This window comes from Nylanderia fulva, unplaced genomic scaffold (assembly GCF_048542155.1).
Source record: "Nylanderia fulva isolate GAGA-0341 unplaced genomic scaffold, ASM4854215v1 Scaffold336, whole genome shotgun sequence".
NCBI classification, from domain to species: Eukaryota; Metazoa; Arthropoda; class Insecta; order Hymenoptera; family Formicidae; genus Nylanderia; species Nylanderia fulva.
In genome coordinates this window covers 37092-50514 of record NW_028190407.1, presented here as the reverse complement: position 1 = coordinate 50514, position 13423 = coordinate 37092, and the positions used below count along the sequence as shown (strand labels likewise).

General features: G+C 25.0%; 2 protein-coding genes across 2 annotated transcripts; one reads left to right on the top strand and one right to left on the bottom strand.

Annotated features, from left to right (window-relative positions):
• The first annotated feature begins 4988 nt into the window (after positions 1–4988).
• On the top strand, positions 4989–5888 carry LOC146722288 (uncharacterized). Its single transcript, XM_085485042.1, has one exon. The coding sequence runs from the start codon at positions 4989–4991 to the stop codon at positions 5886–5888; it is 900 nt and encodes a 299-aa protein (XP_085341168.1).
• Positions 5889–9233: 3345 nt separating this feature from the next.
• On the bottom strand, positions 9234–13076 carry LOC146722287 (uncharacterized). The gene is made up of 8 exons (XM_085485041.1): positions 12919–13076; positions 11849–11932; positions 11065–11503; positions 10759–10889; positions 10566–10659; positions 10258–10377; positions 9659–9998; positions 9234–9424 (listed from the first exon to the last, which is right to left on the bottom strand). The coding sequence occupies exons 1-8, from the start codon at positions 13074–13076 to the stop codon at positions 9234–9236; spliced, it is 1557 nt and encodes a 518-aa protein (XP_085341167.1).
• Between the last annotated feature and the right edge of the window lie 347 nt (positions 13077–13423).

Below are 13423 nucleotides of genomic sequence, written 5' to 3'. Positions count from 1 at the left end.
AAGAAGGAAATATACAATATTAGGTAAATAAATTTATTTTTTATAAATTTAATAAGTGTATATATATATAAATATAAATATATACATATATATATATATATATATATATATATATACATATATTTATATAGGGCATATCACACATAAATCAATCACTTTTTTATTTGCTTTATTTTTTTTATGTTTTTGCATTTATTGAAAGTTGTTTCCATGATTTGAAAATATTTAGACATTCTTGAATAGTAGTATTTTGCAATTTCATACCACCGTAACGATCATATCAATTTTAATCTAATTTATTTTTTTCCCTCAATGAGATCCCTTCGATTATTTTCTAAAAAATTGATAACATTTGCGACTTAAATACAAAATTTTTGAGCCATAAACAAAGAGGGGATTCAAATAATTTCAACTTTTTAACACCATTTTTTGAAATTTTTTTTTTCGACAATTACATTCCTTAATTTTTTATATTACTCCAATAAAACAGAAAAAGTTTACAAAGATAATAATTATATAGTTTAAAATGTTAGTAGTCGAAAAATAATTTTAATATTATTTATAACTATTTTTTTGCTATTTTGCTCGAAATAATGTTTGTTAATTTATTAGACGACTCGTATCGAAAGAAAAACTTTGCAAATAAAAGACTTTAATTAAATATAATACATTTTATTAAAAATTATAACAAAGAAAAAGAAAATAATTAAAAAATAAATTATTTTAATAAATTATTTAAATTATTAAAAAATAAATGTTATGTTATAATTTTTAATAAAATAAGAGCCAAATCGCGGATGATAGTGCATTTATTTCCTTAGGGGGGAACAGAGGATGTATTGAATTAAATCTCTTGTAGAGATTATTCCAATTTTAAATCTTGGCCGTGACCAAGTAAAATTTGGTGCTTTGTGCACAAGTATTTAATTCTAACGAAAAAATTTAGTTTCGTTGGGATAACGTACTGTCATCCGCGATTTGACTCTTATTGCCTGTCTTACACTTTAAATTTATGTTTTATTTAATTAATGTCTTTTATTTGCAAAGTTTTTTTTTCGATACCAGTCGTCTAAGAAATTAATAAACATTATTTTTTAGCAAAATAGCAAAAAAATAGTTTTAAATAATATTAGAATTTTTTCTCGATTATTAATACTTTAAAATAAGTAATTATTATCTTTGTAAACTCTTTCTTTTTTATTTTAGTAATGTAAAAAATTAAAGAATGTGATTTTAGGAAAAAAATTGCAAAAAATGGTGTTAAAAAATCAAAGTTATTTAAATCCCCTTTTTACTTATGACTTAAAAATTTTGTATTTAAGTCTTAAATGTTATCAATTTAAAAAAAAAATCGAAAGGATCTCATTAAGGGAAAAAAAATAATAAAATTGTTTTGAAATACATAATTCAAGTATGAATAGAAAAAAAAATCTAAAAAAAAATCATGGAAATTAATTTTGGAAACTACTTTTAATAAGTGCAAAAATATTTAAAAAATGAAGCAAATAAAAAATGTTTATGGAAAAAAGTGGTCTATTTGTGTGGTATGGAATGCCCCATATACATATATATACATATATATACATATATATATATATATATGTATATATGTTAATTTATAGTTTATAAATTATATATATAACAGAGAAAGAAAAAAAGTGACGGAGAATAATTAAAAGAAAGAGAGAAAGGAAAAAGAAGATTAGTGTATATGAAAACTTTCTAGGTAAACTACAATTTAATGAAAAATAATGTTTCATTTAAAAAATTGAAAGTAATTTTTATATAATCTTTAAATGAATTAATCACATTGTCTTACGTCCCCCTCAAAGATAAAACTTATACAAAATATTTTTTCTTAAAATGTTTTATTTTTAAGATAAGCAATTGCATTTTTAAAAATAATAGATCTAAAATAATAACCTGTATATATAAAATTAATATGTATAATATGTAAACGTTTTTATTTACAGTTAAAACGAACGAAATATAAGAAAAATATAAGAAAGAGAAGGAAAGAAAAATAGAGAAGAAGAAAGAAAACAAAGAATATATAAATAAAAAGGAACTAAAAGAAAAATAAAAAAATATTATAATTATAATTAATAAATATTATTAATAATATTATACCTATATATATATTTTTAGTATAAATTATTTCATGATTTACTGTTATTTAATAGTTACTTAATAGTTTAATATATGTTATTTAATTAATTATTTAACATGTTATTTAATATTATTTAACTTAACTTAATTTAATTTAATTTATTTATTAATAATTTAATTTAATTTAATTTATTTATTAATTAATTTAATTTAATTTAATTTAATTTGATTAATTAATTTTAATTTAATTTAATTTAATTTGATTAATTTATTTTTATTTAATTTAACTTAAAACATATAAACTAATTAATATTTATTAATTAATATCGCCTATTAATATATAATTATATTATAATATAATATATTTATACTGTACATTAATATAAATTTGTATTTATAATTATTTATAAATAAATAATGATGACAATGATGACAATGATGATAATGATGATGATGATGATAACAATGATGACAATGATAATAATGATTATAATGATAATGATGATGATGATTATGATTATGATGATAATAATGATGACAATAATTATGATAATGATAATCTTGATTATAATATTGATTTTAATTTTTGTATAAAAACTTTAAAGTTCACAAATTAATATTTAATAATTTAAAAGATTGAATTTTAATAGCTTATTCAAATTTTAATAATCAATCTATAATATTATTTTAATATATTTAATATATTTAATAAATTTTTGTTTATTTTTGCATTAAAAATTTCAAAAATTAAACTTTTTTAAATACCTAACTTATAAATTTTATTATTAATTTCTCTTTAATTATTATTAAATATTTAAGTAAATGTATTTTCTTATTTTAATTAGCATATAATATATTAATCTGTGTGTTCGGTATATATATATATTTATATTTTTAAACTTTATAAAATAATTAAATTTTAATAAGTTTACGATCAATTTATAAATTAATAATTTTGTTTAAATTTCAATAATATATATACTTTTCACGGAAAACATACGTGTATATATATATATATTATATATATATATATATATATATTTATATATTATTACTTTTATAAAATGCCGAAACGCAAAATACAGCATAGTTTAGAAGAAGAAGAGGAGTTACAACAACGTTCTAAAAAAAAAAGCAGAAAATCAATATCGTCGTAATCAAATTATAAAAGCATTAAATAATGTAACAAAATCAGTTAATCGTAATATTTGTGTTGCTGGTACATCACGTGATAATCATATAATAATAGATTTAGATGAAGAACAAAGTTTTAAAAATCTTAAATCAGTGTGTCAACAATCTTTTGCAGAACGTCAATCTTATTATCGATCACGGCAAAAAAATCAACCTTGTTTAAATAATGATGATATAATATTAATTAATAATATTGTTATATTGGTTCTATGGATGTATCTTGTATTCATTGCAATGCAAAACATTTTGCGTCTGAAAAAATATCTAATAGAGGAAGCTCCTTTCATGACTGTTGTAATCATGGTGCAGTATATTTACAACCATTACCTGAATTTCCACAATTAATTCGTGATTTATTTGATGGGACTCATGTAAAATCTAATGATTTTTTTCAACATATTCGTAGTTATAATAGTTCATTTTCGTTTGCATCATTTAACGCTAATTTAAAGAATTTTCAAAATAGACGACCTGGTCCATATTGTTTCAAGATACAGGGACAGATATATTATCAAGTTAATACAACATTATACGCTGCACAAAATGAAAGTCCTACTTATGGTCAACTTTTTATTGTGGATGCAAATGAAGCAATAGAGCATCGTCTTAATAAAAATTCATATTTAGATTTTAAAATTTTACAAAATCTTGAATATATAATGCGAGAAATTAATGTATTTTCTCAGTCTTATCAAATGATGGGTGAGGAATTAGAAAATCAACGACGTTTAGAAATGGAATCTGGTAAATTGTTACCGGAATTACAATTATCATTTATTTTAAGACCAGGTATGGATCGACGTCGATATAATGCTCGAAGAACTAATGAAGTTGCTGCTATTTTTTGTATAACTGCTGTTGGGGAAATTCCAGAATCGTACGTTACAATACGTAATAGAAATACTAAAACTTTACAAAAAGTTAGTATTATGGATCCAAATGTTGAACCATGGGTATATCCATTGTTTTATCCATATGGTACTCAAGGATGGCATTGTGATTTAAAAAAATTAAATAGTGATAGACGAATAACTAGAGGACAATATATTAAATATCGTATGGCTATTCGTGATGAATTTAACGTTTTTTTACTAGGACGTCGCTTATTTCAGCAGTGGCTTGTAGATAGTTATGTTAAAATGGAAAAAGATAGAATTGATTATTGTAAAAATCATCAAAAAGAATTACGCAGTGAAACATATCAAGGTTTAAAAGACTACTTACAAACTACGGCGAATAACTTGAATGGTCGTATTGGAAAAATGATTATTCTTCCTTCAACATTTATTGGATCGCCGCGTAATATGTTACAAAATTATCAAGATGCAATGGCAATAGTTAGTAAATTTGGTAAACCAGACCTTTTCATTACCATGACTTGTAATCCAAAATGGCGAGAAATCGAGGAAAACCTTTTACCTGGTCTAACAAGCTTCTGATAGACCTGATATTTGTGCTCGTGTATTCAATATAAAAAGGACTATTTAATTGATTTAATCGTTAAACAAAAATTTTTTGGTGAAATAGCAGCGTTTGTGTATGTTATTGAATTTCAAAAACGTGGTTGGTTTACCACATATTCATATGTTAATTACTTTAAAATAACAACTCCACAAATTGTTGATAAATATATTTCTGCTGAAATTCCGAATCCATGCGAGAATCGTATTTTACATGATATAGTTATGAGACATATGATTCATGGACCTTGTGGTGATTGGTGTTTGGTAGATGGATGTTGTTCGAAACATTATCCAAAACCTTTTCTTGAAGAAACTAGAATGGATGAAAATGCTTATCCTTATTATCGTCGTCGAGATAATGGTAAAAATTTCGAACGTTCTGGCGGATATATAGTCGATAATCGTTATGTTGTTCCATATTGTCCTACTTTATCGATTATATTTAATAGTCATATTAACGTTGAAGTAGTTTCAAGTATAAAATCAGTTAAATATCTGTATAAATATATATATAAAGGACATGATGTTGCTGCCGTAACTATTGAACCAATAACAGAAAATGTAATTATTGATCATGATGAAATACATAATTATATCGAAGCTCGTTATGTTGGACCTGTGGAAGCCAGTTGGCGTATTCTTGGTAAGAAGTTACAAGATAAAAGTCACGCTATAATGCGATTGCCAGTCCATCTTCCTAATGAACAAAATATTATAATTGAAAATGAAAATATTGATGACGTTATGATTTCTGCTTTAAATCAGGTTACTATGTTGATAGATTATTTCTCATTGAACATACGCGATGAGGAAGCAAGACAATATCTATACATAGAAATTCCACAACATTATACATTTAAAAAGGAGAAAATTAATGGCATAAATGTATCGCGTTGGGCTAAACGTAAAAGTCATTATAATTGTGTAGGACGAATGTATTCCGTTAGTCCAACACAAACAGAATTATTTCATTTACGATTATTATTACTCACAGTAAAGGGAGTTACAAGTTTTAACGACTTAAAAACTGTAAATGGAGAATTGTGTCAATCATTTTCAGCAGCATGTTTGGCTTTAGGTCTGATCGAAGATGATGATGAATTGAATGGATACGAGCTATGAATGAAGCTGTTGAATGGATGATGCCACGACAACTTCGTAGATTATTTGTACGTATATTATTACATTGTCAGCCATTATATCCTGAAGAATTATGGGAAAATTTTAAAGTAGCAATGTCTGAAGATTACGTTCGACATTTTGGTATATTACAAGGACAAAATAAAACATATATCCAAATTAATAGTATGCTTTAGACTGAAGGTAAAAGTCTTGCTGATTTTCCACAAATGGAACAATTAAATGAATATGAAGAAGAAGAGGATTATATGACATTTGAAAAAATTATGGAAGTAGGTAATAACCAATACAAACAATTAAATGATAAACAAAAAGAGATAATCGATATTATATTAAATAGATTTAACAATAATAATAATAATAATAACTGTTTTTATATTGATTGTCCTGGAGGATCAGGTAAAACATTTGTATATACAACTATCTATCATTTAGCTAGAATTAAAAAAAAAATAAACGCGTGTGTACAATGGCTTTTACCTGGTATTGCAGCGACTTTACTTCCTAATAGGAAGGACAGTTCATAAGATATTTGGATTGCCCGTTCCATTATTTGTTGATTCATCATCTTCCATTAAAATCCAATCAAAAGCAGCTCAATATTTAAAAGAAACTGATATTTTTATTTGGGATGAAGCACCAATGGCACCACGATATGCTTTAGAAATTATGGATCGAACATTGCAGTGATATTATGAATAATGACTTTCCTTTTGGCGGAAAAATTGTTTTATTAGGTGGTGATTTCAGACAACTTTTGCCTGTTAAACAACATGCTACTCGAAGTGAAATTGTAAATCTTTCTATTAAATTTAGTTATACTTGGAAATATTTTAAAAAATTCTCTTTAATACAAAATATGCGAGTTCTTCCAGAGGAAATTGATTTTTCTAAATTTCTATTAGATATGGGAGATGGATTATTAAATGATTTAAATGATAATATAGACCTAAATGTTGTATAGTATCTACAAATGTTGATATTGTGGAAGATATATATGGTGATTTAATACGAAAACAAGAATTTGTTAAAATAACTAAATGTGCGATACTTTCTGCAAGAAATGTTGATGTAGACGAAATTAATAAAAGAGTTGTAGAACTATTAGGTGTAACTGGTGAACGAATTTATACAAGTATAGACTGTACTGTAAATGGTGACAATGATGACATAGGTGAAGCTTTGTTACCAGAATATTTAAATAGTTTATCTCCACCATCTCTTCCTCCTCATGAATTACGTTTGAAACCAAATTGTATCATTATGTTGATTAGAAATCTTAGTATCAATGAAGGTCTTGTAGTAAGTTACATATATAGAGTCGTATAATGAATCAGTAAAAATTTAAATTTGCAAATGTAGAATCGTACCATAAAAAACTTATCTTTTAAAAAAAAAGATAAACAAGATGCCAAGTCCATGCGCCATCTGAAAAAGAAATAAAAAAATTTTAGTTAAAAAAACTGGGAGCGCTGCTAAATAATATTCTAACAATATTAAAATTAAATTGTTACTTTTAAACTCATTACAGTTAAAATATGTTTTGTGTTTAAATTAATTAATGTTACTTTAAGGTGCATTGTAATTTTGAAACTTAGCAGCGCGCCCAGTTTTTTTAACTAAAATTTTTTTATTTCTTTTTCACATGGCGCATGGACTTGGCATCTTGTTTATCTTTTTTTTTAAAAGATAAGTTTTTTTATGGTACGATTCTACATTTGCAAATTTAAATTTTTACTGATTCATTATACGACTCTATATATGTCTGCAACTTTAATTTTCCACTGGTACAAGTTTCTACTTTCACTTGGCGCAATTTTTTTTTTATTTCATTACTTTTGTTACGATTGTACATGGGTTTATAATCGATAATTTTTCATACAATTCTATTGTACATGGGTTTGCAATGTAGGATTCTACATAAGTTTGCAATGGATAATTTTTAATACAATTCTACATGGGTTTGCAATGGTTAATTTTTCATAGGATTCTACATGAGTTTGCAATGGTTAATTTTTCATAGGATTCTACATAGGTTTGCAATGGGTACGATTCTACATGGGTTTGCAATGGTTAATTTTGCCTAGGATTCTACATGGGTTTGCAATGATTAATTTTTCATAGGATTCTACATGGGTTTGCAATAGGATAGGATTCTACATGGGTTTGCAATGGATAATTTTTGTTAATGGCGTGCCCTTAACTGGTCGCCTTTTTTTACCTTTTTTTAAAGGTGAGTTTTTAGAGATTATATAATCTTACGGTAAATGTGTTTGTAGTTTTGTCTAATCTGTAGAAAAGTGATCAAAATTTGCCTCAAAAAGATCAAAATATGTCATTTTTTAATTTGGTTAGTGACAATTTTATTTCAATTATTTAATGACATGTATTATTTATTTTTATAATTATTTTTATTGGAAACTAAGAAATCACTTCAAAATTAAACACTCTAGAAATTTGGCATAGCGATATCGATGTAATATCAATATTAAAAGAAAAAGTTAATTTTTTATTCAAAAAAATCTTCAATTTTAATTAAGTCAGATGTACACCTACATATAGGGGAGAAATAGGCAAATGACATATGTATGTCTCATTGCTATATCAAACATTGGGACATTGCCCATATCAAATATTTATATAATTATTTTGAAAGTAATTTTCAACAGTTAATTAAAGTTTTTCAGCAAATTTAATCCAATATATATGAATATATATATAAAAATTTCCAAAATATTTTATAAAATTGTACCAATTTTTTTTTTCAAAGTTAACATATTTAAAAACAATTAGAATTACACAAAATTATAATATTAAAATGATAAATTATATAATAATTGTAGTTGTGTGTACATATATGTGTAAAAGAGACACTTAAGTTGTTTACACAAAATATTAGAATTTATTTATTACAAAAATATTAAGAAAAATATACATATAATAAGAATAATCTAAATATATACTTGTCATTTTAAAATCATTATACTACTTAGATAACGTAAGAGAGAAAAAATTGTTTGCTTGAATAAATGAATAAATGAAATTACATTTATAACTATATATTGTAATTAGCAATTTTATTCTAACTATGATATTATTTCTAATATAATTTTCTAAAATTTACTAACTCGTTACGCAAGGATGCCCAAAATCTTAATGCTTTTTTTTTTGATATTACTATTGTATTATAATAATTTTAATTTACTATAACATTTACGCGCTCTAATTACTCAGCGCGGAATGATAGTCAATTCGACGTCAATTCGATGTTGAATCGACGACGAATTGGTCGATTCGATGTTGAGGCGACGTCGATTCGACGAATCGTTATTTGTTAGTGATGCACTGCTGCTTATAAGTAGCCACTTTTTTACCATATCGGGTGGCAATTCTAGCGGTATCATGTGGATAAAGTTTTGCCAACATTTTATTTGGCACGTAATGTGTGCCTTTGAATTGGTTAAAATATCGACCTATTTCACTATTTTCGATCCATGCAAATGTCAGAGTCAGGGCGTCTAAATTAAAAAAACGCGATTAAAAAATAAATTAATGATTACTAAAATTAAATAATAAAACAATTATAAATCTCATAAATAAAATATAATGACTAAAATAAATATAATAACTATAATAATAAAGAAAATATAATAACAAAAACATAAATATATTTTTTGTGTATAAAGAGATAAGCTGGCATATTGAACAAATATAATAATTAAAAATAAATATGCTTTTAATAATATTCATACCTTCATTTACGCAACACATTTCATTATTTTCCGTAAGAATTATGTAATGTATAAGGTCATCTGGATCTCCCAAATTACAACAAGTGTTGAAGTGCATACGAGAGTACATTGTTTCATTTTTCACAAACGTAATTTTGTGTTTATTAATGTACCATCCGACTATTACACCGGCAGTACTGGTTTTATTAGTGTCATTATACTCGTATATATATTTATTTTTACACTCATGTACTAAGATAGTGTGATAACATTCACCTTTACACTCATGTACTACGATCATTCCAATCACAAATTTCGGTTTTTTATCTATCTGTCTTTCTGTATCAGAGTAGACTATACTCTGGAAAATGTAATATTAAATTTTAAATAATACTTCCTTTTAAGTAATTTATAAATAGACATTCAGAGCAAGTTCTATTACAGCTAATTCAATTATAGATATAATTTATAAAGGAATATAAATAATAATATGTGCACAGTTATACGTATATGTTATGAAAGAAAATTTTAATTTTGTATTGATATTATTTTTTTTTATTACATATATATATATATATATATATATATATATTAACATAGTTTGAATAGTATTTACACACTTCTTGGTTACTCTTTTTATGTATGAATTCTCTATAATTACGTATTTCACGTGGTGTTTGCATGAAAGTATTATTGTAATAAGGTGGATCCTCAAATACACCTAGGATACTTAGTAGTAACTAAAAAATAAAAAAATTGTAAAATTACGTAAGAACAAAGCTATGATTACGAAAGAAGAAAACGAGAAATGTATATTCTCTCCATCTTATAAAGTGTGTTTGTATAACTCGTATTTTTGCCAAAATTACAAATTTATTAATTAAAAAGTGTCAAAATTAATATTAATTAAATACAAATAATTACCAACCTCATCAATTGGAATTATAGAATATTCGCTATGACAATTGAAGCGATGGGTACATATGTTAATACACCTTACATTTTGTAAGCTGTTCGTGGCACTAAAAACAAAATTTAATATATGTGCATTGATGTATGTGCGTGTATGTAATAATAAAATTCAGATAATTCTTAATTTAATATTAATATATATTACTTACTAATCGGGTTTCCAATATATTATTAGTGCTGAATTATTTTGTCTTATATCGCATCGTAAACCAAGTCTTCTGGCCACACTGTGATATATTATTAAAAAAATTACGTTTCGACCACATTTATTTTCTACGGCCTATTTAAAAAATTACGAGAATTAAGTAAAAAAAGTAAAAAAAAAGAGAGAGAGAGAGAGAGAGAAAGAGAGAGATAGTGTTTTTAAGATATATAACAAGCACATATAAATATATATATAAGCATAATAATTGAGGAGTCATTATTACTATGTATTTCAATTTATAATAACTTACATTATCTATACAACTGTGTTCCAATTTTTTGTCTTCTAAGTTCAATTGTTGAAAGTTAAAGTCATCAAATAAATATTCCTGAAGTGCATTCATAATCTGGGTTCCTTCTGCTTCGTTCCAATAATTATCGTCGATATTGTTGTTTTCCCAATATAAAAATTTATCGGCGGACGTAGAGAATATTAAATGGTCGGGATATTTGTTCCTTAGCTGATTCAGTACTTTTTGTTTGATATTATTTAATGATGCTTTTATGGACGAGAATAATACTTCTTTTTCAGGCTGAAGCCATTGGGCCACAATAGTAGCCATCCGTTCTATAAGTTGCTTGCTGTGAGGTTTTTTTTTAAATTTTTCCCACTTTGCATTTACCAAACATTGCCTCAGAAAGTGAAACATTATCTTAAAGCAATATCTTTTGGTTAGATCGCAATCTTTTCTAAAAAAAAGTTCCAAATTAACTGTGCAAAAGTTCATTAGTCTCTATAATCTTTATATATAACATTATTGATATATTAAAATCTACCGTAAAAATTGAGTAAGGCAGGTTCTAATTTCATCAATGAGAAAAACAATCATTGTGAGATCACGTGGTCCACTTCTGAATATATTAAAAATATCATTTATTGTATTCATACATTTAACATTGAATACTTCTTCAAAACCTATTAAATTATCTATTGTATCATTGATAGTATAATGTTTATTAATTAGTATAGACACAATTCTTTTTATAAAACGTGCACTATGGATTCCCAATTTTACAAAGTAAAATTTTTTATACTGCTGTTTTAGTTTAGATTTCTCCTGCTCATTTTTTGTACTTTTTTCGAGAAATTTATACCAGTCCTTACTTGCATTAGGCCATCTAAAATTGAAACAGAAAATATTTTAATAAAGTTTTGAAAATTCCATTATAGGCAATGCTATTGTATCATTAATAAAGTTGTGGAATAATACATTTTTTAAAATGCATAATATATAGAAAGTATTGATCAAAATGTCAATCTTCTTGTCTTATTGCAACAAATGCACAACCTTCAAAAAATTTTAGATTATTTATACTAAAACAGTTGACAGAGCAGTATATATATCGTTTGACAATTTTATTATTTAAGGACCTACATCGTTTAAAACTTGATAAAAAACATTTTTACATGTTTGAAGAACATGATATAACAAAATCAAATTTTTATAATTGCTTTTTTATATTGTGTGAATAATTTATTATCTGTCTTTCGAATGTTTATATACAACTAAATGTTAAAATTGCAAAATTTAATAATTATAAATCAATAATTAATAATTTTTAAACAAATAAGTAAAATATTTAAAATAATTTACTACAATTTGGAGTTATTAAGGATATCAAGTTAAAAATTCACACCATCATTGATATATATTTTTAAATTTTATTTTACAAAACTAATTAATGAAATAGCAACAATAAACTAAAACAATCGAATAAAAATGTGCTAATTAATAAACCTGGCGTTGTAATTTGTATATATAAGTAAATATTTTCTTGTAAAAGTTATTTTTTATTTATGGATACGTTTCGATCTTATTTTTGGATCAATGTGTCTGTCAAAATACATAAAAGTATATAAAAATATAAAAAATATTAAAGTGAAATAAAAAATATTAATTTTATAACTATAAATATTAATTCAAAACAATAAGTCATGGGGGAACAAATACGAATTTATAATATTCGGAGAATATCTCAAGAGAATATATTGTGTACATTCACAAAACATTTGATAAACATACTACGACTGCAATATTTTTATAATATTCTCTGAAATTTATAGAATTTACATAATCTTTTAAGGTATCAACAAGCGGAGTTACCTCTGCAAATATTTTTTTCGCCAAAACTTCTTGGATTCGCCTGCCCACTGGAACTGCTTGCACGTGCATCTAAAGTTCACAATATCCTCAATACTTATATTATTGCAGCCGAGAATGATGGTTATCACCTCTTCAGATAATAACTGTATCGAAGCCATTGCAATATTTCCGTACAATTAATTTATTGTCTAAACGTATGAAAAATCTACCGTAATACTGTTTTTTTTTACCGATTGCAGAGAGTACAAATGCAAATCTTATGTTTACTATATTATAGAGAATTCCGCACTTTGTCCTATCCTCATTTTCAGACCTGAAAACTCATACTAGCTACAGAATCGAGACTTTTTTATGCTTTCTCCCACCATGAGTTGTCACGTGACTATATGAATCAAAGAAACCACGAAAATGGGAAGGGAAGCTCAATACTTCTATTCGATCTATGCGCCTTTAAGATAGAAAAAGGTAGATGAATACGGAATAGCATTAAAGCAGAAAAGCGCCA

What these genes read in the sequence shown, in the direction of transcription:
- LOC146722288 (XM_085485042.1), top strand. Translation starts at nt 4,989, where the DNA reads ATGAGACATATGATTCATGGACCTTGTGGTGATTGGTGTTTGGTAGAT.
- LOC146722287 (XM_085485041.1), bottom strand. Translation starts at nt 13,076, where the DNA reads ATGGCTTCGATACAGTTATTATCTGAAGAGGTGATAACCATCATTCTC. An exon ending in CGAAAAAAATATTTGCAGAG is followed by an intron (nt 11,933 to 12,918) that starts GTAACTCCGCTT and finishes TTTCAATTTTAG; the next exon opens with ATGGCCTAATGCAAGTAAGG. An exon ending in AAATCTAAACTAAAACAGCA is followed by an intron (nt 11,504 to 11,848) that starts GTATAAAAAATT and finishes ACTTTTTTTTAG; the next exon opens with AAAAGATTGCGATCTAACCA.